The 27,016-nt window shown below is 46.4% G+C and overlaps 1 protein-coding gene across 1 annotated transcript; it reads left to right on the top strand.

The window, feature by feature from the left end:
* Window positions 1-867: 867 nt before the first annotated feature.
* Window positions 868-20,489, top strand: LOC118087420 (gap junction beta-3 protein). Its single transcript, XM_035120041.2, has 2 exons — window positions 868-1,301; window positions 14,689-20,489. The coding sequence occupies exon 2, from the start codon at window positions 14,726-14,728 to the stop codon at window positions 15,527-15,529; it is 804 nt and encodes a 267-aa protein (XP_034975932.2). The 5' UTR covers window positions 868-1,301; window positions 14,689-14,725; the 3' UTR covers window positions 15,530-20,489.
* The last annotated feature ends 6,527 nt before the right edge of the window (window positions 20,490-27,016 follow it).

Below are 27,016 nucleotides of genomic sequence, written 5' to 3'. Positions count from 1 at the left end.
TGTGGATGCTGTGGAAACCTCACATGGATGAGTAACACCGTCCACCATAAACTACCAAAGAAATTGTGCTTGGACTGTTAGGAAAATACCCAGTAGTGATTTACAGAAACATTGCAAGCCTGCTTTGGAGTTCCCTTGAACTCTTCACCAGCATAAGGTAGGGATGGGAACCAGAAGCAGCCTTCCAAGCCTATCCAGCCATCAGGAGCCTCACCCTGTGCCGGCCCTGCTTCATACCCTCCTTGAACGCAAAATGTGTCCTTGAACTGTGATAATGTCTTTTGCTTCCATGGGTGAAGGATAGAGAGGGGTGTGAGAGAGAGTGTGGAAATGAGCCTACTGTACAGAAGTAAAGTTTGCCTGCATTGCTCCACCCACATTTGCCTCTGGCCACACCCACTCATGACATGCCCCCCCCCCGCAAGGAATTGCAGCCTTTGAGCTGAAATCTGTTCCCCACCCCTTGAGCATAGGGTTGGACTAGGACAGGCATCCCCAAACTTTGGCCCTCCAGATGTTTTAGACTACAATTCCCATTATCCCTGACCACTGGTCCTGTTAGCTAGGGATCATGGGAGTTGTAAGCCAAAACATCTGGAGGGCCGCAGTTTGGGGGTGCCTGGACTAGGACCTCCAAGGCCCCTTCTGTAGCTGTGTGGTTGTTCCCTCTCCATTATTGTCTCCTGTGCTTTGGATCCTTGTTGGTTAGAGTTCCTAGAAAAATATTGTGTATACCCTGGTGGTGCAATCTCAATACTAAGCAATAAAAAAAGGCAGCTATGCTAATCTGTTCCCTCCCACATTCCATTGTGATCTTCAAAGAGCAGCTGCCCTCGCACCTAGTCTGCAACTTGCCCAGACAGGCTTGTTTCACATACACCAGCTCTAGAGAGTGTGGCATCCCTTTTTATCCCAAAGAAAAGCGGGGAAAGGAAAGGGGTATTGTGTGTGTTAGGCTGGCCCACATCGCCTTTGTGTCCCATATGCACTTCTGCAGACTGATCAGCTGCAGAAAACCGGCTGAGCCAAAGCCTCTCTCTCTCTGCCACCCCCTTCACAACTCAGAAAGGATTCCTTTCTTCTTGCACAACCCAAAAGGCACCACACCCTTATTGCTCACACAAAAATAAGGCAGCTCCGTACAGTGCAATGAGCCTGGCTTTTTTGGCGCTTCCCTATGCAGGACAGGGAGAAAGTTTTATGGCATAAACCCTAAAGGTACGGGGTCCTGCCTCCTGGGAGACTTCCCAGCTTTTCTCTGGGCAAAGTTGGCAAGGAAGATCAAGGACGATTCTGAGTTGGTAAGTAGAATTTAACTTTATACTGGTGGATCGAGGAAGTGGCACAGATTATTCTGAGTGAATAGCATCTGAACGAGGCATTTTCGTTGCTCTGGCTCCTATAACACCATGGTCGTTAGATCTGCCTAAACGAAATCTTCCAGACGGCTTGCCCAAGAACAAATCAAATCTGGTTGGCAATTTTGATTTAAAAGGAAAGGCTTTTTAAAAATGTCTTTTATCAAGAAAGTTAGAAAGTTCCTACTACTCCCTCTTATGCTTTTGTGTAAGTGGCTCGACGCACCTTAGAGACTGTTGGGACTGAGAACTTGAACTCTAAAGTGGGGGGGCTGTTCTTTAGGACTGTGGGGGTTGGAAGGCTGAGAGGTCTTTCATGGGGGCATGATCATTTGAAAGCACCTTTGGCTTCAGTAGGAAAAAATTGGGCATGTGTTCAATCCTTCTGTTCAATCCTTCTGCACGGTTTTTGGAAGCAAGCCTTTGCTGCCGTCAACAGAATTCAGTCCCATCTAAGGATCTGTCCTTTTTAAAAGTTATTGTTAGTGCGTGCTTCATGCTAGTTTCATTTTCAGGGGAAGCGTAACCATGTGGGGCCCCAATTCAGAGTGTGGCCTGTAGGCAGGGCTTAATCCTTTTCTCCCTGCACCAGTCTGCAGTCAACCCCCCCACCCCACCCCCAGATGACATTGGCCCCAAAGGAGATGCTTACTTCATATTTACACATTTTATTAGTGTGTCTAGGATTTGTGCCCTAAGGAGTAGATTGCAGGTAGAGTCTCAGGCCCACCTGAGCTGGAGGTGAGAACCACTTACCGTAGGTTGCGGTCCCCAAACTAGCATCTGTGGGCACCGTGGTGCCCTTGGGCATCTGCCTTAGTGCCCCCCTCCTAGCTTTCCCCAGTGTTATTATTACTGTTGTTATTAAAAATAACTTTAAAATTTGACTTTTGGGGATTGCCTTTTGTGAGGGCTGACTGGCTTTTTTGCCTGCATTTTATTTGTTGAGGGTTGTGTGGGTTGTTTGGGTATCTCGGGGGGGTTCTTCTGGGAAATGGGCATTTTGTGGTGCTCATGATAGCTTTCCAAATGTGCCCTCAGGCCCCCCAAAAGATTAGAGACCCCGATATAGGGGATGAGTTGAAAATAAAAGGCACTGATGGAGCCATCAAATGGCCCTTTTGGCGTTCCCCAGAAGGCTAGGCCTGTGAAATAAAAGGGCCTTAATAAAGTTCTAGGAGACGGAGGGTTTGAAACAAAAGACATCTGTTAACCCTGAGGGATTCCGACATTACTGAGGGGAAGGATGTTTGAGATTATAAGGAAGTCTACTATCACCAGATGTTTAGGAAAGGTAGAATGACACAGGGTTGGGTCAGACCTGCAGCAGAGAGAAGTGCCATGGTTGAGGCAGCACTAAGGACAGGTGTTTGAATGGTGACTTTTCAAAGTGTTGGCCCTAGAAAAGGGAGGGGCAGGGGGGGCAAGTGGGTTTTGCTATAGGCAGCACTGGAACACAACTGGAACACAGGGAGCTGCCCTATACCAAGTCAGATAACTGGTCCATCTGGCTCAATACTCCCTACACTGGCTGGCAGCCACTCTCCAGGGTTTTAGACAGGGAGTCTTTCCCAGCCCTACCTGTTATAGGCAGTGCTGGAACACAGGAACATAGAAAGCTGCCTTATATTGAGTCAGCTCATTTGCCCATCTAGCTCAATATTGCTTACACTGACTGGCAACAGCTCTTCGGGGTCTCTCTCAGTCCTACCTGGAGATGCCAGGGTTTGAATCTGGGACCTTTGGCATGCATGGCATATGCTCTACCATTGAGTCACAGGCCTTTCCATATAGCTCAGGTGTCCAAGGTTTCAGGCAGGAGTCTTTCCCAGCCCTACCTAGAGATGTCGGCAATTGGGCCTCCTGCTCACAAAGCACACCCTGTACTATTAAGCTGTGTTTGTTCACAAGGCTTGACTAGTGAGCCCGTTCACACATGCAACTCATCCTGTGATGTGGCAGCCATCAAGTGATGAGTGCACACACAGGAACCAGCCGCAATTTACTTTTGCAGTTGGTATCAGTTACAGCCCCTGACTTTAAGCCATAATCCCAAACTTGTTCAACATTAGGAATTTGTGAAAGGCACTCTGTGCATGCTCAAAGGCATTCTCTTAAGAACATAAGAAGAACCTGTTGCGTCAGGCCAATGAGATGCCTTTGGGAAACCCAAAAGCAGGGCCCAAGCACAAGCGCACCCTTCCTTCCTATGGTTTCCAGCAACTGGTTTTCAGAAGCATTCCTGTCTCTGACCATGAAGGCAGAGCCATCGATAGCCCTCTCCTCCTCCATGAATTTGCCTGGTCCTCTTTTAAAGCCATTCACGTTCCTGGCACATCACTGCCTCCAGTGGGAGCGAGTTCCATAGTCTAACTATGTGCTTCGTGAAGAAGCGTTTTCTGTTATCTGTCCTGAATCTTCCAACACTCAACTTCACTGAATGTCCATTAGTTCCAGTGTTGTGAAAAAGAAAGAAAAACTTTTGTCTATCCGCTTTCTCCATGTCATGCATAATTTTATACATTTCTACCATCACTCGAACTCTTCTTTATTATTTCACGCATGCAGGGGCTATGTGCCATAAATAATCCTTTGAGAATAAAAATTGGGATTAGACCCTCAAAGATCTCCTAGTCCAATATCCTATTCTCAAGTGGGGCTTGCTAGATATCTTCAGGAATTGCACCAGCAGGCAAGATCTGGTATCCAAAGGTAGTCTTCTTCTACCTATTAGAGGCTCCATCTATGGATCACTGCTTACAGCTTTTAATAGACCTATCCTTTATAAAACTTCTTCCTCCTCCTCTTCTTCTTCCTCTTCTGCTTCTTCTTTTTGCAAGCCATCAGAACAAGCATTGTTCCAAATACTTCCCTTGCATGTGTGTGTGTGTGCGCTTTTAATCATCCTTCAGCAAATGATGAGAAAATAAATGGCATTCTAAAACTATCAAATAAGGCCCATGTGTCCAGGGCATAATACTTACCAACTCTGCTCTTGCCCTAGTGGAGAGTATTTTTGCCTGGCTGGAATTTGTCGATGAGAAGTGATAATGACTCTTGCCTGTTTGAGGGGGGGGGGGTATTGGCATACCTTCCAATATTTTCCAGAAAAAAAATATAGGGGCATCCTAAGGAAAAGTGGGACATTCCGGGATCAAATCAGAAACTGGGATAGCTTCTCTAAATCAGGGACGTCCATGGAAAATAGGGAGACGGTCTGTTCTAGTTTTGTTTTCTTTTTTGTTTGCATGGCTGGAACAAAGGTAAAAGCTGCATAACTGCCCTGCACATTTACCTTTGGCCCCATGCACCACTGGCATGCAGCACCTAGGAGGTTGCCCACTAGGTAATGTGGCCTTTGGATTGAAGAAGGTTCCCTACTCCTGTAATCAGCATGAAAAGGTGGGGAGGCTGTTGACAGTGTGGCTGACAGCTGTTCATCAGTTTTGTTTTAAAGTATTTTTTAGGAAGGAATTCTAAAAGGCCCTCAAAAAGAGGCAGAAAAAATGAAGCCTTTTTCCACAGGGGAGGAAAAGTTTGAAGAAACTAGAGGATGTGTTTTGACACTAGTCAAAACTAATGATTTGTGATCACATCCTGTGACAATGAGTTCCATAAGTTAATTAGGTGATGCATGAGAACTTCCTACAGCCAAGCAATCAGCATCATTAGGTGAAAGGGGGTGGTGCAAAGTATGTTTGTCTTGTGATCCAGTCATTAATTTGCCCCTGTTCTGTTGCCCATGGCTGGCCAGGCTTCCTCACAGTTACCTGAAGAGATTTCATATTTAAATTCAGCTGCTGCCTGGCTGTAGGCCCACCCCAGTCTGGCTTAGGAGCCAAGCTCTTAGCTGCAAGCAAGTAGCACATTGGACCACATCCAGATGGCTCTCACCACTACAAAGTATGGAAGTAGGCTCATGGCTTATCAATTTTGAAAATAAGAGCAATTAATTTACTATATATTGTATCAAGCCCAAGAAATACAGAAAAAGTGATTACTATAAGTGGTATCCAACCAAGTCCGACTTAGTGTAGACCTATTGACATTAATGGTCCTTGGTCAGTCATGGCCATTAAGTTCAATGGGTTTACTCTGAGCAAAACTAGGATTGGCTGCAACCCTAAATTTATTTATTTATTTCCACACGTTGTGTGTGTGTGTGTGTGTGTGTGTGTGTGTGTTTGAAAAGCCTTTAATACTGCACAAGAACAACAAAGCAAGCTAAGGGTAACCAACATGGTGCCCTCCTCATGTTGCTAGAGCCCAAATCCCATCATCTGGTAGCTGGGGATGATGTGAGTTGTAGTCCAGCAAGATCTGGAAGGCACCATGTTGGCTCCCCCAAAAGTGAGCAGTGAATTGAGAAGCTCTGGGTTCAAGTCTCACCTCAGCCATGCATTTATCAGGTGTCTTTTAAGCCAGCTCCTTTCTCCCTCAGCTTCAGTTGCCCATCTGTGCTAAATTAGCTCTATCCTTAAATCCAAATAGCCCTCCAACTCCCATCATCCTGACTCAATATGGTCAAAAATAAAACATTAAGGCAGGCATCCCCAAACTTCGGCCCTCCAGATGTTTTGGACTACAATTCCCATCTTCCCCAACCACTGGTCCTGTTAGCTAGGGATCATGGGAGTTGTAGGCCAAAACATCTGGAGGGCCACAGTTTGGGGGTGCCTGCATTAAGGGATCTGGAGTGTTCCACACCATCTGAAGGGCCACGGGGGCCCCCACTTCCCTTCTTTAAAGAGCAGTTGAAAGAGTTACTGGCATAATTATTGTAAGCCTGCATTACTCAAATGTAAACTGGGTATGTTTTTAATTTTTGTGCAGAACCTATGACTTATAAAGCTATTGATGTTAATATAATCAAATATATATTGAAGAATACTCAGAAAATCATAAATCAGTGCAAAGCGTTGTGATTAATCATTTGAGGAAGAGTGGGGGTGATTTGTCTTAACTTTGGGGATTATGGGGTTGAACTGAGTCCCGTTGGTTACCTTTATCTATTCATAAAATATTCTAATTGCAAATTGCTCTTGCAAAACTATAACAGCCCTGTTAGCTGGGTAGACTGCTATAGTTTCAGTTCATGTCACATGGGGAAGAGGGGGTTGAGAGGGGCATAGCTTCCCTAAGTCTTTAGAACAAGCCTCTAGAGCAGGCATCCCCAAACTGCGGCCCTACAACTCCCATGATCCCTAGCTAACAGGACCAGTGGTTGGGGAAGATGGGAATTGTAGTCCAAAACATCTGGAGGGCCGAAGTTTGGGGATGCCTGGTCTAGAGTGGGTCTGCAATCAGGTCTCCCAGATCAAATTCAACCTCTGTATCCGCTAGGCCAGACTTGTTGCTGAGTGTTAGGGCATCTGCTTTCATGCAGAAGGTTGGGTTTGGGAATGTCCTCAAACGAAACCATGGGGAGACACTGCCAGTAAGTGCAGACAGCAATGAGCTAGATGGACTAACGGCTGACTCAGTACAAGGAAGTTTCCCCTGCTCCTAAGCCTATGAAATTTAGGGCTGCCATACGCCCAGATTTTCCCAGACATCACCAGGATTTCAAAGGCAGAATTGACTTCCGGGGGAAGTTTCCAAAAGGTGACACTTTGTTCTGGATCTTAGACAAGTCAATTGAAAAAATCGCTTTTGGAAAAGCTCAACAACTTTCGGGGTATCCTGGTTTTTACTTTTTTAAATATGGCCGCCCTTAGTTACTAGCCTGCTAAGAGGCAAATAGCCTGCCCTCTTTCTCTCCTTTGCAGCTAGCATGGGAGCACAGTTGACTGGTGAAGGAGGGACAGAGCACTCTGTCCCTGGCATCAACCTGCTCACTCGCCTGAATGAAATTCCTGATCACCTATGGCAGCCAGGCATAGCTGCCCTTGCCCAAACAATGGGACATGGTTAGCCAAATAGACATGGTTTGCAGATGGGTCCCCAGTGCTCCAGCAGTTAAGAAGTTAATGCCCCCCCCTTTCAGCCCTGAAGGTTAGATTATCAGCTCACCTGCAGTGCACTCTCTCACTAGCTAACTCCCATTTAAGTACTGCCTGGAATGCAGGAGCCAAAAGCACAGTAATGATGAACAAGCCTGTTTGCTCTGGGCAGGTTTTTGTGAGACCAGAAAACATGTCACGTGCATCATATTAAAGAAGCAGCTCTTTTTGAGCCCCCACCCAGTTGAGATTTGATGGAGCAGCCTGATGCAAACAGAGGAGAGAACTCTAGATGAGGGAATTCCAGCAGGTGTAGCTCTGCATGCAAGTTGCACCTGCTGAAATGCCTTCAGCTACATTACTATTAAAGGTGGAGGCGCTGTGTGTCCCCGCCCCCAGGGGGTGCTGGGAGTTACTAAGCCTGTCTGTTTGCTTAGCTGCAGCAGAGCAGCCCCTGCTCCTCTTCCAGCATCAGCAGCTGGATCAGCAGACTATGCTGGCAGATGACTGCGTTTCAAGAAGCAACAAACCCAGTGCCCTCTAATGTTTGGGGCGACTAGGTTCCTGACCATTGGCCGTGTTTGCTGGGGCTCATGCGAGTTGTAGTAAGAGGAATAAATAAACGTTGCAGGCATGGCATTGGGGAAGGCTGCTGTAAAAATATTCTCTGTTGATTTGTCCAAATCAAGGTGCTGTTTAAGGCTTGGAATCTTTGTTTTTCTGGTCATTTGGCAACCATACTGGACAAATGCCAGTGCTTTTCTGGAATTCAATCTAAGCAAGACTTAGGCCCATTAAATGAGTCAGCGAGCAAAAAAAGAAGACTTCAATTACCTTGTTTATATCTGTTTGTTTGGGTAGAAGTTGGTTACATTATTTTGCATGCAAACATTTCAGACCTGATGAGTAATGGTTATATAGTATTTGACAATACCTTAGCTGTTAATAAACTCTTGAGATTATATATTGGATGACTTCCAAAATCAAAACACTCAGGCAATGGAGGTAACCTTTAAAACTACCAACTGTTTGCTTTTACTGGAATATATACACCAAGGATGTAAATATGTCCTGACTCTAGGGTGGCCAGATGCAACAGAGGAGAAGGGCTGCTGTGTCTTTAATAGGTGTGTAAAGACATTCAGAAGGTGTTTCTTCTCCTGCAAATTAAAAATGCCCTCCTGCACAGAACTATTAAAGGTCCAGTCGCCCTTTCCACTTTTGCATCTGACCAACTGGCACAAACAAATCTAGCAGGTGATGCTTTTCCTGGCAGTATTCCAATAGTGAAAGCTTTGAGCATCCAGTTTCTGTGTCCAGCTGCTGTTAAAGGCACAGGAGCAGAGAGCCATCCTGGAATCACATAATGGAAATTAGTTAACATCCAGAGAACACTTTAACCATTATTTAGAATCATAGAATTGTAGAGTTGGAATGAACCCTGAGGGCCATCGCATCCAACCCCCTGCAATTTAGGAATCTCGCTGTTGCCCTATCTGATATACCTTGGAAGAAGCCCATTACATACATTATTTTCTTGGTATCCCAGGTACAAGTCAAGCAAAATGGCAATTTACAACTTATGGGTGCCCCATTTAAGATAATTGTGCCTGTGGTGATATGTCATAAGAATATTCTGCTAAGCAAGCCAACTTGATTTTACAAGTTAGCAAATCAAACTCCAGCAGTTGTGTAAATACCATTACTTAATCAGATGTACAAGTTGCTTCCTTAAACACACCTTTGCAAGTCATAGAACCCCAAAAAGCCTGAAACACCTAATTAAATGCCACACTTAAGCTTGATGCAGTAGCCACAATTATTTTTTACCCAATACCTTTGCACAGTCTTTGTGCATGTTATCTGCTTTTAACATGTACTTGCAATATTAACAGAAGCAAATAGAATTACAGCAAAATTAGACATCCATATTTTATTTCATGTGCCCATAAAAAGACCCACTTTTCAGATCCCATAGGGTGTTATTACATACAGAAATTGTGCACTAATCTAATGAAGCAGCTTTTACATATTTTACGAAAAGATCAGGATTCTTGCTGCCTTAGTCTTCGAAAAGGTTTCCAATCAACTAAATGTGGTGTCAATAACACCAAAGAAGAGTCTTAAAATATGTTCTCTACCATTCTGATCCTGTCCTTCAGGAATAACTGCTCTGATCTCGTTCTCTAGTCTTGCTGGATCGGCAGCCCAGCCCATGTGTTCTACATTGCAGAAGATAGTCCATTCCTCCTGATGCCAGACAGTTGCCACATCCAGTTGGCACCTCTCATTTTTGCACAGGAAATGCCTGCAAGAACTAAGAAACTCAGGGTCGCATATTTATGGAGAGAGCATGTGTTATAGGCAGGCACCCTTCTCCTTGTCTTTCAAGAATGAACCATCAAGACATAACCTTCCATGTACCTGTGCATTTAACCTATGTGATATTTCAGATGCAAATGACAGCTCATGGAGGGAATGTTACATAATTATTGGGATTGCAGCAGATTGGGGGTTAACCACTTCTTCCCTTGCAGCTGCCCAAAGTCCCTCCTTTGAAGATTCTTGCATATGCTAATTTATCACATTTAGAAATCATGAACATGATATACAGGTAAAGAGAAATGCAGTTCCATGGTGGGAAAGACTATGGCAGGGCTCGTTGCCAAGGAAAGGACTGTTAAAATCCTTTTATATTTAATCTGATCTTGTACAAATACCATACAAATAGAGAAGTGCTTCAAATAGAGGATTGCCCACTGTAAAGGCAGAGCAAACAGCCACCTTAATTGCAGGGAAAACAGCCAAATTCCCCTATTGTGTGAGTGCCTGGAGGCGGTTGGAGGATGGATGGTGGCTAACAGATTGAGGTTGAATTCTGACAAGACAGAAGTACTGTTTGTGGGGGACAGGAGGTGGGCAGGTATGGAGGACTGCCTGATCCTGAGTGGGTTAACTGTGCCCCTGAAGGACCAGGTGGCAGCCTGGGAGTCATTTTGGACTCACACCTGTCCATGGAGGCACAGGTCAATTCCGTGTCCAGGGCAGCTGTCTACCAGCTCCATCTGGTACGCAGCCTGAGACCCTACCTGCCTGCAGACTGTCTCTCCAGAGTGGTGCATGCTCTAGTTATCTTCCGCTTGGACTACTGCAATGCGCTCTACGTGGGGCTACCTCTGAAGGTGTCCCGGAAACTACAACCAATCCAGAATGCAGCAGCTAGATTGGTGACTGGGAGCGGCCACCGATACCACATAACACCGGTCTTGAAAGATCTACATTGGCTCCCAGTATGTTTCCGAGCACAATTCAAAGTGCCAGTGCTGACCTTTAAAGCCCTAAAAGGCCTCGGTCCAGTATACCTGAAGGAGCGTCTCCACCCCCATCATTCTGCCCGGACACTGAGATCCAGCCAGCTGGCCACAGTGATGTGGTGCGCATTCTGGGGGCGGGGCGGGGCGTGCGCAGTGACGTGTGCGTTTTGGGGCAGGGCGCGTCACACGCAGGGACGGGGCGGGTGTTTTGGGGCAGGGTGGGCAGCGGCAATGGCGCCCCTGGGATCACGTCACTCGGGGCGCACTGCCCCTATCTTCCTACGCCCCTGGGTCCAGCGCCGAGGGCCTTCTGGCGGTTCCCTCGTTGTGAGAAGCCAAGTTACAGGGAACCAAGCAGAGGGCCTTCTCGGTAGTGGTGCCTGCCCTGTGGAACGCCCTCCCATCAGATGTCAAAGAGAAAAACAGCTACCAGATTTTTAGAAGACATCTGAAGGCAGCCCTGTTTAGGGAGGCTTTTATGTTTAATAGATTACTGTATTTTATTTTTCTGTTGGAAGCCGCCCAGAGTGGCTGGGGAAACTCAGCCAGATGGCGGGGTATAAATAATAAATTATTATTATTATTCTCAATATAGGCATAAAATTGACTACTTTAGTTTCAAAACATGTATTTAAATGCATATGTTGATATGGTTAAGCTTGCCTTGACTTATTGATAGGCCTTTGGCTGTGGTAAGTTTCTTGAGATTGGGGGACTGGGAGCCTCTCGGTTGTGGAAAACATGGCAAAGCAGGATCTGATTTTGCAGCTCAGTGCGTAGGGAAAAATGACCATTCCTCAAAAGAAATGTCTTTTTTCCTCCTTATTAAAAACATATGTTGGCAGGGCTTTCCCTACCCACATGTTTACTTTAACGAATGACTGCATGTTGTTTGCCATGACTGGCCTTGATGTTAATATAATAATATATAGAATTACAATGCAATAACACAATGTTTTAAAAATGAACAGTAGAACTGCGCTTGGCAAAAAAAAAAAAAAGCAAGTACACAACCCAAAGGACAAGTATCTAACTAGGGGTGGGGGAAGAATTTTGATTCAGTTCACATTTATTTAACTTAAATCTAATGAATAAATTTATATCCCACTCTTCCTCCCAAAGGAGCCCAGAGTAACAGGCAAACAGATACACATATTTTTTTTTTTAAAAAAAAAAAGTTGAATCTGCCTGATTCACTTTCTGAAACAATAAGTATTCCAAAGCACAGTCATTCATCAAAATTCCCACTTCTCCGAATTTGCGTTGAAATTCCCAAGCTTAGTAATGTGTGTAAAAATGCATCTATTAAGGTAAACTGTTCATTAAAATACTAGTACAGTTTATGGAAACAGCATCGTATTAGGAGAAATTGCTTTGCAAAAGTGTGTACGTTAGGATAAATTTGCACTAAAATTCTGATGGATTTTCATAAGGTCCTTTTAAAAATGCAAACTGACCTGGAAATATGGAAGACTGAACTTAAGATGGGAAAAGTGAGAAACTGAGAGCAGCCGAAACTGACAGGTTCTCCCATCCCTACATTTAACACACACACACACACACACACACACACACACACACACACACACCGGAATCTCAATGGAAAAAGAAGCCAAGGAAGTAAGAGTTAAAAGGAAAGCTATTCCACCACTTTGGTGTATTCCTTCCAGAGGGTAAAAAGCTAAGTGGGTGGATTATGAACACCACTAGGGATGAAAGGGGAAGATGGGTTAGGCAGCTGACTAAAATCTAATTAGGTTGCTTAAGGAAGAGCCACTGCTTCTCCTGGAAAAACCTGACCTAGATGGGATAAGGGATGCATTTCGGATGCCCTTAACAGCAACCCAAGTGCTTGCATTCTGCCACTGTATATGTGATTCTGACAATTCAGAGGGAGAAAAACAAACAAGCCGGCTCACACCAAATCAGGCTATCTCGCTCAGTAGCATCCACAGCAGCTCTCCAGGGTTTCAGAGAGAAAACTCTTCCAGTGCTACCTGCAGATGCCAGGGATTGAACCTAGGACCTTTTGTATGGGCTCTGCCTCTGAGCTACCGCCCTTCCTCAAGCAATTACTCCGCCTTACACTGAGTCAGACCATTGGCAATACATTATTGGCAACACTTGACTGGCAGGGGCTCTCCAGGCAGGGGACATTCTCTGCCTGAATGTCCACACCTGGAGATGTCGCTGATCGAACCCAAGACCTTCTGCATACAAAGCACATGCTCTGTCACTGAGCTATGGACCTGCCCAAGCACCCGAGAAGTGCTAGGACTGAATTTAAGAGGTCATTATTTGGCTGTGAGATGCTAATTCATGTCCATGGTACTTCATGGGGGCTGTATCTTGGTGGCTTGTGAATCCCAGACTGAGCACCAGGTGCTAAATTCAAAACAGGGTGTGCCAAGCCAAAACCCTTGCTCCTACTCACCTATTTTCTGATTACGTCCTTGGCCTGTAAGTTAATTATTCTAAGGAAATGCCAAGAAGCTACTGGGGCTGTGAGTAAGCTAGAATTAATCAACTAAGAAATATTGTTGCTTGTCTGCCAGCCCAGGTTAATAAATCTTGTGACATCAACGCTTTCAGAAAGAGTAAATCTGTGTGCTTAATAAAGAGGCCTAGATAAATCCAGATTATGCTATTCACCTCTTCATGTTTCCAAGAGAAGTGCTGATAAATTTGACCCAAAACAGAATTTGGGTCAAAATCTAGCATTCCTCCAAAACAGAAAAGTGTTCCAGAACTTTAGATGAAATAAAGGAAATACCGGTATTATATGTTGCAAAACTCTGAGACTATAAAACCCACAACAGTTCAGTTCAGCCCAAAACACATGTGCATGAGCATTTGTGAAGCCTTGGAGGACTACAGAATCCATGATGCAGGGTAACCCTAGAAGTGTAATTGTGGGGAATTTGTTCCATCCAATTAAAAACAGTCCTAGACACTGTCTGAGCATAACCATTCAGGTGACCTCCTCAATCCCCAGGTACGTATCACAGTAGTCTAATCTGGAGTGTTGGGCAGTTCTGCACTGTGTTTTATGTTGAAATATTTTACTTTGAAATAAGTTACTTTGGCCTTTGTCAGTAGGTGGTATAAAATTGAATGGCTGGGCAGATGGAAAGTCAAATAGATCTACTCCCTATGCAATTGAAGATATGGCAAGGTGGAACAGATGGAGCAAAAAGCAGCATCTCACCAGCGAGAAAGTGTCTTCATTGTTTAGACCAGAAAGCAAATCCAGCCCAAAGACATCTATAAGGGACTAGGAATATCGCCAACCTTCTCTCTGGCCCACTGATGGAAGGAGACTTCCTCAGTTAGTCCCCTTGTAATGAATGCCCTATCCTAGCCAGACAGCCTGCAGGTCCCAGAGCTGGCCCTACCCTTAGGCAGTGTGAGGCGGATGCCTCAGGCAGCAGATACTGAGAGGCAGAGAGTAGCAGTGAGGAAGTGGAGGACAGATCTGTGTGGGCCGCATGGCCAGCCTGCCATCTTCCCATTACCAGTGTTGAAAAAAGACCAAACTGAAAGTTGGATCAGTTTCCATGCAAATAATGCAGGGGTGAGTAACCTTTTTCAGCCCGAGGGCCAATTTCCTTTCTGGGGGCCGCGTTTGGCAGGGCCAGTGGCAAAAGTAAAAGTAGGTGAAGCAACAAATGTCAATGTTAGCTTTGTACAGTAGCCTAGCTTCTACACACATACCTCACCATCCTCCATCCAGGAGAGCAAAAGGTGTGATCATGGGCACATTCCAGCCAGGAGAAAACAATCAAGGAGGATGAGAAGCAGGGCTAGTGAGTGGTATGGCCTGGGTGAAGAACAGATAGAAGCTGGCCCTCAGGTTCCCCAACACTGATGTAATGGAAGGAGGATCCATCTCATCCCTCACTTCAGAGAGCCAGCTCTGGCAGGTCCCCTGAGTGCTTGAATCCTGGCACAGGCAGAGGGAGAATTAACCAGCCAGCCAGTTGCTGGTTACAAATGTATGGGGCGCCATCTTGAAGTGTTGAAATAAAAAAAATTTACGCACCGTTTCTTTTCTCTCTCTTTCTTTCCTTCCAGGTTCAAGTGAGCAGGACCTTCACAGACTTCTGTCACCATGGACTGGAAGACCCTACAGGGCCTGCTGAGCGGGGTGAACAAATACTCCACTGCTTTCGGGCGCATCTGGCTCTCCGTTGTCTTTGTCTTCCGAGTCCTGGTTTATGTGGTGGCTGCTGAGCGAGTGTGGGGGGATGAGCAGAAGGAGTTTGATTGCAACCACCGTCAGCCCGGATGCACCAACGTCTGTTTTGACCACTTCTTCCCCATCTCCCACACCCGGCTGTGGGCCCTACAGCTTATCTTCGTCACCTGCCCTTCGCTGCTGGTTATAATGCACGTGGCCTACCGCGAGGACAGGGAGAGGAAAAACCGGTTAAAGAATGGAGAGAACTGCCCCAGACTCTACAGTGACACTGGCAAGAAACATGGTGGCCTCTGGTGGACTTACGTTCTCACCCTCTTCTTCAAGTTGGCTATCGAGATCGTCTTTCTCTACCTCCTGCATAGGATATGGGAGAGCTTTGACATGCCCAAGCTGGTCAAGTGCGATCTGAAGCCTTGCCCCAATGTAGTGGACTGCTACATCGCTCGGCCGACGGAGAAGAAGATTTTCACCTACTTCATGGTTGGGGCTTCTGCTTTCTGCATCGTCCTCATTGTCTGCGAGATTGTCTACCTCATCTGCAAGCGGGTGTTCCGCTCAATACAGAAGTGCCAGAAGAAGAAGAGGTCGCTCACCTACAGCAAGGCATCCACCTGCCAGTGCCATGCGAGACTGGACCAACCGCATTATGGGAAAGGGAAGCACACACACGTGGAGGCCCTCAGAGCCTCTGCACCTAACCTGACTTTGATCTGAGGCAGCGTGAAAGGACAGATCCAAAATGGCCGGCTGCCATTTGGATTATTTCATTGCGACACACAAGTGGCTTTTGAGGAACATGGGGCAAAGAAGGGTGATTTGAAACAGAAGTCTTCCTTCTACAGTACATTGTGTGGCCACCAAAGTTTTCCTCAAAGGGGAAGCACCATCGTATTTTGTTGAGGCCTAAAGGCAAAGCCTCCTGGCCTGTTTACATGTTTTTACTAAACTTAAGACGCATGGTCAAAGCACACACAACACAAGATGTTGACTTGTACAATCCCTGGAAGAAGTTGCAGCCCTTTAGATCATAACATCTGCTCTTTCTCAGAAGAGATGATAATATGGGCAGTTGGCTAAGGGAGCCACGTATGTGAAACATCTGTTATGGTCTCCAGAAAACGCCTAGCAATTAATGACTTACAGCTCTGATTCTTTCCTCTGACTCATTAAAATGTTTATAGAGTGTTGCAGAATCAATGAAAGGGGGGTGGGCAACTGTTTAGTTAATGCTGTCCAAAAACAAATGATTAGATGGAAAGGTTGGTTTCAGTTGAACGAAATTCAAAGTTAATTTGGAGGTTTCACTTCAGGCAGAATAACTCAGCAAATTCAAGGAAATCAAAGAAAAAAATTCAAGTTGGGGGGAAGGCGTTTGCACCGTCTATAGGTGTGTTTACACGAACAAAGGGGCACAGCCTTAGATATCTCTGTATAGTAGCTTTTTCCAATCTGCTGTATTCCAGATCATGTTCAATTCCCAGCCCCAAACATAATGGCCAATAATCAGGGATGGTGGGAGTTGTTGTTCAAGAACATCTGAAGAGCACCTGCTTTGGGAAAGCTTGCTGTAGGGGTTAGCCAAGAACAGATGCTTTCATGATGTCCTGTTTACACCAGCCTCCTCAACCCCAGTGTCTCCAGATGCTGAGAGACTACAGCTCTTAACCCTCCTGGTCATTGGCCATGTTTCCCAGGCCTAATGGGGGAGGGGGCACATGATTGGGGGGAACTGGTTACACACTCCTTACCAGACCTTTCCCCAAAGAAAGGGTTGTGCCCAGTGAAGTTCTGTGAGAATAATACAAGGACTCTGGCACTTTCCAGAGAGGAAGCCATCTTCCTTCCTGTACCAGACTGAGGCACCCTGCAAAAGAAGCTTTATTCTGGTAGCGGATGGACTTGCCCCCGAAATCCTGCCTAACATGACATTCCAAATTGGTTTGAGGGTTCTACTTTGACGGAGACCTCTGAAGACTTTCATCGGAAGCCAAAAAGAGTTGTAATATCCCTCATTGGTGGGGTGGACATTGGCTTAAAGCCTGAAGCTTCAACCAGATCAGGTTGAAAGCAAATTTCTAAATGAGATTGGAGGTTCCCCATATGCAAAAGAAACTATATAAGGGATTCTGAGGCTGTTGATGAACTAGAGCCGTTTCTCAGGTGGGCTTCCTATCTCTTTTGTAAGAGTTCTGTACTGCTCGGCAATTATAAGGTGATCATTTATGCACTACCAAAAAAAAAGACGAAAGAAGGAAGTGCTTTACATAAAATTTGCACATGTTAATGTATATATATGTGTGTGTGTGTGTGTGTAAAGGCACATTTGTAAATAATTGCTATACTTCAAGTAGATATGCAATACATCCCATAAAAGTGGGGAAGACCATTACCAGGTGGCCTGTATGTTCCTGCTCAGCCTGCTGTCCAGGTACTGACTGTTGATGGGCAATTTCAAGACCCCTCCTGCTGTCCCGTCTTAGAGGTCTTTAAATTTAAATTTAAACCAGACAACCCTTTAAACAGAGAGTGTCCTCTGGAAAATAGGGCATATGGCCACCCTTATTTGGCAACATCTCACAGAGTGGGAGTTGTAGCACACTGGAGAGTTCTTTAGCTGAAGCAACTGTTTACGTAAACAGGGTGTGAGGCAGAACTGACCTCATTCAACAAGCTGTGCAGGTTTGACACGGCGCTCTGGAGGGGCAAGGACTTTGCAAGGGAGAGAGAGGGGCCCACCATTAGAGAAAAATGCCCAACAATTAGGGGTTCTCATTTCCCTCAGTAAAAAGCTATCATGCAGCACAATGCTGAGCATGTTTACTTAGAAGGGAAGATTGCTGAGTTCAGTGGGGCAACGTTAGAACTGCTGGCTTGGACTGTGAGCTGAAAAATGCCTACTTCAAAAATCTCTTGTTCACCACAAGGAATCTTCCTTTCTCTCTCAGCCTCAGGCTTATGTCTGCAAAATACCTGGCAGGTGGGACTTCAGGGCCAAACAACATTACTCAGCTAATGCATATGAAGTTCTTTAATAATAAGGAAGAATCAAGTGAACATTTGCTTCAGTGTTCTGCTGCAAGAGTTACCGTATTTTTCCGTCTATAAGACTATAATGTCAAAAATTAGGGGGGTGCCTTATACACAGATATAGGTAAAGGGACCCCTGACCATTAGGTCCAGTCATGGACGACTCTGGGGTTGCCGGGCTCATCTCACGTTATTGGCCGAGGGAGCCAGCATACAGCTTCCGGGTCATGTGGCCAGCATGACTAAGCCGCTTCTGGCGAACCAGAGCAGTGCACAGAAACGCCATTTACCGTTTACACAGATATATCTCCCCCCATTTTCTTAAATCTGAGTCCCCCCAAATAGGGGGCGTCTTATACATGGGGTGTCTTATGGACGGAAAAATACGGTATTATGACCCATGGGGGTCCTTCAGCATCACGTGAATTCAACATCCTTTGGTGAACCATCCTTGAGAACCCAACCTAAGTTTCTCGGGCTCAGTCAGAGCATCGACCCACCTAACTCAGTATTTCCTACTGACTGGAAGTGGCTGTCCAGGGTTTCAGGCAAGGTGCTCTCCCAGGCCTACCCAGAGATACCAGGTATTGAACCTGGGACCCTCTGCGTGTAAATCTGATGCTCTGACACTGAGCTATGATCCTTCTGTAGGTTTTTACCAGGATTTGCCAAGTTTGGACCTGCAGCCTTGCCTGTGCATGCAAAATAGCCATACCATCCTTCTCAGCAGGAGGTAGGATGGGCATGCAAAATCGCTTGGGTGCCATCCTACAAGCTGTTGCGGGTTGCCCCATCTAACAATTTACTTGTGGGACAGGAGCTATCCTGACAAAATGACTTTCCACAGGGAGCTGACTCCTGCTGAGTCAGACTATTAGTCCACTTAGCCTAATGCTGTATGGCTGACTGAAGGTTTCCAAAGATTGCAGGTAGGGATATTTCCAAAGCCTATTAAATGAGATCGTTGGGCTGGAGACGCCCTGAAACCTTGTGCATGTGAAGCACACACTCTGCTTCTTGTGGCAGAGTTGTGGCTGTCCCTCAAAGAGAGAGCCCCAGGGCTCTCGTGTGTCTGGCCTGAGATGGTCTTTAGACAACCCTGGTTTATTAGCACCATGCTTTGACCATCCACACCTGTTGGCCAGTTGATCATGAGGGGAGCAAAGAAATTGGGCGCAACTAACTTTGTTCAAGCCATGCAATTTCATGCTTGAAATCCAGGGGCAGGGGAAGTTTCATTCCAAGGGCTGCATTCCTGTGCGGAGAACCTTCCAGGGCCTGGCATGCTAGTGGTGGGTGGGCAGGGCCAGAGCTAAAGGAGGGTGAAGTGGTGGGTGTGACTCTTAACTTTGTGGGGAATGCACAATCCAGCCATACAAAAGTCAGAGGTTTACACACACATACACACACACCTCTATACCTCACCATCTGGGGAAGCAAGAAGCAAATCACAGTTCAAGGACATATTCCAACAGACAAAAGCACTTGAGGCAGGCAGCCACAGGGCTGGTGGAGGGTGTGACCTAGAAGGGGGGCATAGCCTGGGAAAAGGCTTGGGGGCCAGAGAAAGAGGCCTGGAGGGCCTCATTTGGCCCGCAAACCTGAGGTTCTCAACCCCAGCTGTAAACGTTCAGAACTCCACTGTGAATGCTGCATCCAACATCCAAGAAGGTATGCCGGGGCACTTAATTGTCAGAAATCAAATATTATTACGGTTCCAGGACAAAACAGAGCTGAAAAGCATTTTAATGCTGAACAATTGCCTTCATGGCAATCAAGCGCATCAGCATCCAGATATTTCTAGTGCAGCTTGACAGCTTCTCTGTGAGACCTTTTCTTGTGGCTGACCTTTAACGAGGGCAGTCTTTTTTTAAAAAAATTACTCACAAAATATTCACAACGGGGTAGGAAGCTAGAATTCAGCAGGATAACACGGGAGCTAATGGAGGGGGGGGGAGCAGTAATAATGTCACTCACAGTTCTGAGTGCAGCTCAAATCTGAAACCGACCATCCTCAGTAGACTAAATTCAATTTAAAAAAAAGACATTTTGCAGCAGCAGAAACAACAACAAAAGTTAGAAAAGGGGGGATTGAGGTGCCTCCATTGCAGATGGTGAGAAATGGTTGGAGAATTTCTCCACCCTCCAAGATTATTCAGTGGAATTATCCTTCCAATTCTTCTGCCAGCAAGTAGGGCAGAAAACTTCAGAAGTCCCTTTTCACTCAGCTCTAGGCCACAGGGTCAGCAGATGGGGAAGGAGGAGAAGGATCCTGCAATTTTAATTGCTATGTAGAAGAGGAAATGCCAACAAGTCTTTCTTCCCATTAAAGGTGCAGGAGCTGTGTATCTGGCCACCTTCACTAGACTTTGATGGAGGGGATTTAAACAAGGAAAGGTTTTCATACCACTTGCATCTAGTTATGGGGAGAAAGCTTCACCTGCAACATTTCTGCAAGTTTGGCTGCTGTTAAAGGTTCCAGCACAACCAGGAAGAAAAGCAAGTGATTTTTGTGCTCTGTTGCCCTGCAAATAGGGTAGGCAACTGCAAAAGAGGACAGTGTTCCTGTAGTCTTAATTTCTATGTATAACTTCATGCCAGGCACACCGCCTGATAGCCCCTCGACAATCCAGCTATTGAAGGTACAGGAGCCCAGTCCTCTGAAAACATGAGTTCCCATTCCAGGTATATGGGACGGAAGGAGAACTGGCCACAAACCTGAAAATCAGAAAAAAAGCTATTTACTGCCTTTCAACAGTAAGTTAACCAGGTGCCAAGCTCTTATCTTTTGCTAATCTTGGGTGGGAGGTCAAGAGAGTGGCATGCTTATCGCTCTTTTGTCCAGGAAGTTGTTTCTCTTTTCTGCTTTGAGCGAGTTCACCGGTAACCGAAAACAAAGAGAGTGTTGAGTGACAAGAGTCAGCTCTTCAAAGGAGAGGGCTTGTCTTAAAAGAAGGCTGGGACTTCTCCTCAAAGGGGGTAAAAGTAACAACCATTAATCAATAGCGATCAGCAAACATGTAATAAAAAAAGGAGTGGGATGGAAGCTGGGACAGAAAACCTCATGGAAGGGACAACCAGAGCAGCCTTTGCAAGATTTGCAAAGGAGATCTCCTTTGCAGGGAGAGATAAGGCTTGAGAATCAGAGCTGGGGAGAAACTGGGTCTAAACCAGAGGCTGCAAGAGCACCATCACTAAGTGACAGTGAAGCAGGAAAGAGAAGAGGGATTCAGGTCATACAACAGGTTCAAGGTAAAGGTGTTCAGATGGAACAGGAGGGTAAGCAGACATAAAAGATGGCAGGGAGATAGAGATGCAGTCCAGCTGTTCTAGGGCTTTTTTCAGGTTCGCTTTGTGTCAGGAACCCTTTCCTCATCAGTCTGTATCCTGGGGAATCGCCATGTGCCTGCACTTCAGCACGTCAGCACTCCTGCACATCGCAGGGCAGTCTGGGTGCACACTCAGGTGGGTGATGGTTGGTGGCTAGCCCTGCAGAGCTCCACTACCAAGTGCTCCATTGCAAGGGAAGATTGGTTGTGATGAGCGTGCCGTTTTTCATAGGAACGCAGCTACCGTTCCCAATCTCGCAGTGTGAAAATCCCTAGTGCAGTGGTTTAGAGTGCAGGGAGATCTGGGCTTCAATTCCCACTCAGCCATGAAGCTGCATAACCTCGGGACAAGCACTCCCCTCCTCTCTGGGCACAACTGGCTGTTTATCAGGAAAAATGGGACCACTCTCTTACTTGCATCACCCAGGACAACTTAGAGGAAGAGGGATGGACTATAAGCTTGACCTATAAACAGGAGGGAACTCAGAGGAAATTAATTGCAATGCAAGTGCTGTAGACAAATCAAAGTTCTCATCTAGAATTTACAGGAATTCTTCCAGGGCAGAAAGAGCCCAAACAGGTTTTAAGTGCCACTGCTTCCTTAACACCGTACTTCCCATTCCAAGGGAAATCAGGAAGTCATGTTGTTACTTGTTCCACAGCATTTGCAGCACAGACCGACCATTCTGGCATCCTTGGAGGATAGTCCCATTAGGGGCCCCTATGCAGGACCAACCAACCAGACTGGTATTTCGCAAGACTATGGTCTCCTCAGCTCTTCTCTTGCTCGGAGCCAAGCATACCAGTTCCTTTAGTCACTGAACAAATATTTTATTTGCCTAGCGAACTGTGTGATGTGAAAGGTCAAATAAATGTTACTTTGTGTATAAGACACATGCTGAGTTCCTTACTTACAGATGATGGGGAGACTATGGAGAGGGGAGAGGCAGAGCGGGAGCAATGGGGTAAAGCCAGAAGATGAGAAAGGAATAGGAGAGATCCTGGAGTCTTAAGTCCAAACTGTGGTTACCTGCAGTGGTCTGTTGAGCTATGGCAGGCACCCCCAAACTTCGGCCCTTCAGATGTTTTGGACTACAATTCCCATCATCCCTGACCACTGGCCCTGTTAGCTAGGGATCATGGGAGTTGTAGGCCAAAACATCTGGAGGGCCGCACTTTGGGGATGCCTGAGCTATGGCATTCTGAATGTCAGCCATGAGGACAGAGCGGAGCTAGCTGCTCCAGCACCAGGAGCGGCCCACATGTTGTGTACCCGGGGGTGGGGCCATGGGGCGGAGCAAGCACCCCAGGCGGGTGCCGCCTGCGAGCATCCAAAGGGGTGAGCCACCTATGGGGGCGGAGCAAGCCGCCCATGGGCTTGGAGTGAGCCACCCATGGTGGGCCGCTTCCTGGGCGGGGAGGAAGGAGCCGCACCACTTTGCCAGCAGCCCTCCTCCCTTCCCTCTTCCTTTTGACAGCTTGGGGGAGGCCTTATCCCTGGGAAGCAGCCCAGGACTGGGGGGAAATGGAGTGCTGCTCAGCCGTGACTCCCAAGCCTCCCCCGAGCTGTCAAAACGAAGGGGGAAGGGGGGAAGGCTGTCGGCAAGACGGAGCATCTCTGCCACTTCCCCTGATGGCTTGGGGTAGGCTTGGGAGTTGCGGGCAGGTGGTGCGCCAAATGTCACCTCCCCTCAGTGATGACACCCGGGGTGGACCACCTCCACCGCCCCCTTCCTCCGTCCCTACATGAGGACTAGCAATGTTCTGAAAATTGGAGCAAACTTTTGAAGTCCTGGGGACCTGAAGAAGAGTCATGCTGGAGCAGAAGAAGCCCATCAGCAGGGCGGGAAGGTAACAAGTCCACTGCTGTTATTATTCCTCACCAGTTGTGATTCAGAGCCAGACTGCCTCCATTTTCTGAGCCACTGACAAATCCCTATCTTTCCAAATGTAAGGTGGTTCTTTTAAAATGAGATTCAGAGTCAATACAACCATGAGTGAGTGAGAAGATTACCGTAAAGATTTTGTTCTAAACAGCAAGCATTATATACATTACCAAGCAAGCACTTCGATCTGCCACTTGGAAGCCCTCAAAAAGTAGCGAAGCGACTTCCCCAGCTAGCCTTAGGTTTGCACCACCCTGCAATCGATCAGTCCATGCATGAGCTTCTCAGAAACTATGCCCAACACCATCTGATTTATAGATAGATAGCCTGTTAGCCTACAAGGCTTGCTCGACTGGCTACATGCAGATTATTCATTAGCCACCTCTCCCAGTGCCCTACGTTCTCCAAAGCATGTCTAACATCAAAGAAGATGAAAGGTACCCAGCGCTATCACTTCCTTCCACAGATTAGGGCACTAAAGGCTCCTCTCAGCCATCAAAGAGCTGAACAAGAGATAGAGAGGGAGAAGCAAACAGAGGCAGGAAGGGTAAGTCCTTGAAATACAAATGGGATAGATTGCCCATACAATCCCCATTAGAAGCAACCATAGCCAATGCCAACCTCTCTCACCACCAAAGGAACACAAGGGAACAACAGAGAACCTGCACAAGCGACACTGACAACCCTCCCCCCACATATATTAAGTAAAATAGAAACATCATCACCAGACCCCCCCATCTCCCCCCATCTACTTCTATCCCCCTCTTTCTTCCCAATGTCTCAATAAATGAAACCGATTTGTAAAAATGTTACAAGAGACATTGCATATATTTCTGTAAATCAAGAAGAAGAAGAAGAAGAAGAAGAAGAAGAAGAAGAAGAAGAAGAAGAAGAAGAAGAAGAAGAAGAAGAAGAAGAAGAAGAAGAAGAAACCATAGATACAGGCAGTGAACACTCCAAAACTCCAGCTACACTTCCCTGACACAGATGTCCTTGGTTTCTCTACTCAAAGCCAATAGATGCCTGGGGCAAATAGGGTGGTAGTCAACTTAGTTTTAATCAGAGTAGAAATTAATGAGCGTGATTAAGATGGATCCATTAATGTCAAGGGGTCTACTCTATGCAAAACCTAGCTGACTGCCACCCATAGCTGCTTGCCATACTGACCTAGGGAGTTGCAGCAGTGGAAACTTTTCTGTGCCCACATGCAGCTCTTGTTGCCTTTTCTAGATTACAGTCAGTGGATGGGCAGTGTAGTCAGGCACATGTATGATGTTTGGGTGGATGGGGTGCATTTGGAAAGACAGTTTACAAGCCTTAGCAAAGCTGGACCCGGAACTTCCCAATACACGTGGAGTCGTTTCTGCCTAAGCATTTGCAGCTGGTGAGCTGGATGCTTAGGTTCCCCCAACCCCTGAAGGCCATTTTGGACAAGTGGGACCAGCCAGCCACCTGTCAGTCACCTGATACCAGGTGACATGTTTTCGTTTGCCCAGGTGGTTTGAAACCAAACCATGCAGGCAAGGCACAGAGCTTTGCAAGTGCTGGTGACCAGCTGGTTGGCAGTACCTGCAGACCCCACTTTGGGGCAGGAAGCTGGGTCTTCACCTGCCCTAGCAAGGGGGGCAGAGCAAAAACTGATGCAAGGCAAGAGAGGAGCTGTCCACATTGTGGCAACATGATGCAGACCAGACAGTAGCACACTAATCTCAACGCCCCTGCTAGCTAGTCAGGGATCTATACTGTACGTGATCCCTGACTAGCTGGCAGTAATACTGTGGCTGATCCAGAAGTGATGAAAGAAACAGCAAGTGGAGGTAAATTATCACTGAAGCACCAACACTTGCCAGCCATTGGGGAGGGGGTAGGATGCCACCAAGCAGGATCAAAAGAGGTGACCAGAAGGGAATGGTTTTTATTTTGTTTGAACCCCACTGAAATAGATATTTCCAACCCCAAAATCTAAGCTGGAGAATAGTTGTGGTCCAGTTTGTAGCTAATATGAAGGCACCTGCTGTGGCTTCCTGGCTAAAAGAAACAGACCCCCAATGGGCAGCCTCTGACGGGCTGGAAGACCCCATTGGAGCTGCAGTCCTTGAGCTCCATCACAGAAGAATGAAGGGATCTGACCAAAATGAAAGTATGACATGTAATCAATGAACCTGGCTTCATTGTGTGAATGCTAAGACCCATTTCCATCAAGCTGAGATTCATGCCCTCGCATTCCTGCCAGCTCAGGGACACTCGGCACTCACTGCCACACAGTGTTAGGAAGACCACACCTTGGGTGCACGTCCTACTTTGCAGCTGCCAAGTGTTGTTAAACTTTAATACTATCTAACCAAGAGCCAACCTGCCCCAGGAAGCCGACATCACCATCAATTATTCACCAGCTCTTAATAAATATTACACACCAAAAAGACATTGAAGGAATTTCCGTTTCATTTCCTCTTAAAGAGGTCTCCCAGGTACTGGTTGCAGCTCACCTGGGAAACTCTGGTGGCCCCCCCCCACTTGCTCTCTAGCCCCTACCCAACAGCTTTGCTGGATGCTGAGTGACTTATGCAGCAGCCTTTCCTTACCTCCTTGCTTGATGCTGCAAGCTAAGGAGTTAATACCTCTTGGAAGGTAATACAGTGGTACCTCAGTTTAAGTACACAATTGGTTCCGGAAGTCTGTACTTAACCTGAAGTGTACTTAACCTTAAGCAAACTTTCCCATTGAAAGTAATGGAAAGTGGATTAATCCGTTCCAGATGGGTCCGTGGAGTACTTAAACTGAAAGTACTCAAACCGAGGTGTACTTAAACCGAGGTCTGAATGTAGTCTATTCAAAACACAGCAGGTGGGCTCTGCTACCTGTAGCCAGGTATGTGGCAAGGGATACAATGGTCCCCTGGCTTAGATATTGACATATGTACTGAAGGAAGTACACAAGAAAGCCCATCACCACCTCAAATCAGTAAGTTCTGGGTTTATGGCATCTGCTGTTGGCAGCTATGCTCATGCTTGGATTCCCAGAGCAGTCTTGTGCAAACCCAGAACCTGGAGCTGGCGGGGCATCTCAGCAATGAATTCTCAATCCACATCTTGCCTGTGTCACCAACTCCCTAGCGGAACTTAGGTCACATCCACACTGTACATGTAAAACAGATGACGTGCCACAAAAAGCCCTACAATTCCCAATATTCTAAGGGTCCTGGGAACTGTAGTTCTGTGAGGGGTAAATTACAGTTCCTAGGATTTGTGTGTTTTAAATGGATGGTGCAGTTCTGGCTCCAGGCAAGCCACTGTTTCCAAGCCCAATATAGGCAATTTTTTTTTTAATCAAAAGTTCCTAACCCCGAGATTCAGATTCTCAGGCTATCCTGCGAGCCATGCACCTATTTCAATAGCACCAGTGTCAGTTGCTCTTCCTGCACAGGATGGGCCCCTGGCCTGATCCAGGAGGGCTCCTTTTATGTACTTACGCTAATTTTTGCGTTTCACTTCAAATGTCCATTCAGAATAATTTGTCTCATTCCAGTTATATCCGCCGTCTAACCTTTGCCCCCAGCCCCACTCTCTGTTTCCCTTTGCAAACATCCAGTAGCCCAGATGGAGCAACAGCTAATTCAGCAAAAGCCCTGTGATGACCCACCTTCGGAGGACGGCAGCTTAAAACTTTAATGGTGACTTAGGGGCCTCTCCATATTTAATTCCACCTCAGCCTTTAGATCACTGTGTTCTCTTAACTCAGCAAAGGGTTTATTTATGAGAGAGAGAGAGCTGTCTATTTAAAACAGCAGATGCACCAATTTTCTGGAGGGATTCCCCCCCCCCCCAAGTTCAGAAGGTGAAATTACCTTATTTGTATTATTAAATGTTTGGTGTCCCACTGCCACCCAGTGGCCACAAGAGAAAATTGTCATTTCACAGCTTTTCTGCAGCAAAAAGAAAAAAACCCTACCCCCCCCCCGC

Source organism: Zootoca vivipara, chromosome 6 (genome assembly GCF_963506605.1).
Source record: "Zootoca vivipara chromosome 6, rZooViv1.1, whole genome shotgun sequence".
NCBI lineage: Eukaryota > Metazoa > Chordata > Lepidosauria > Squamata > Lacertidae > Zootoca > Zootoca vivipara.
This window is presented reverse-complemented; position numbering and strand designations above follow the sequence as displayed.

What these genes read in the sequence shown, in the direction of transcription:
- LOC118087420 (XM_035120041.2), top strand. Translation starts at nt 14,726, where the DNA reads ATGGACTGGAAGACCCTACAGGGCCTGCTGAGCGGGGTGAACAAATAC.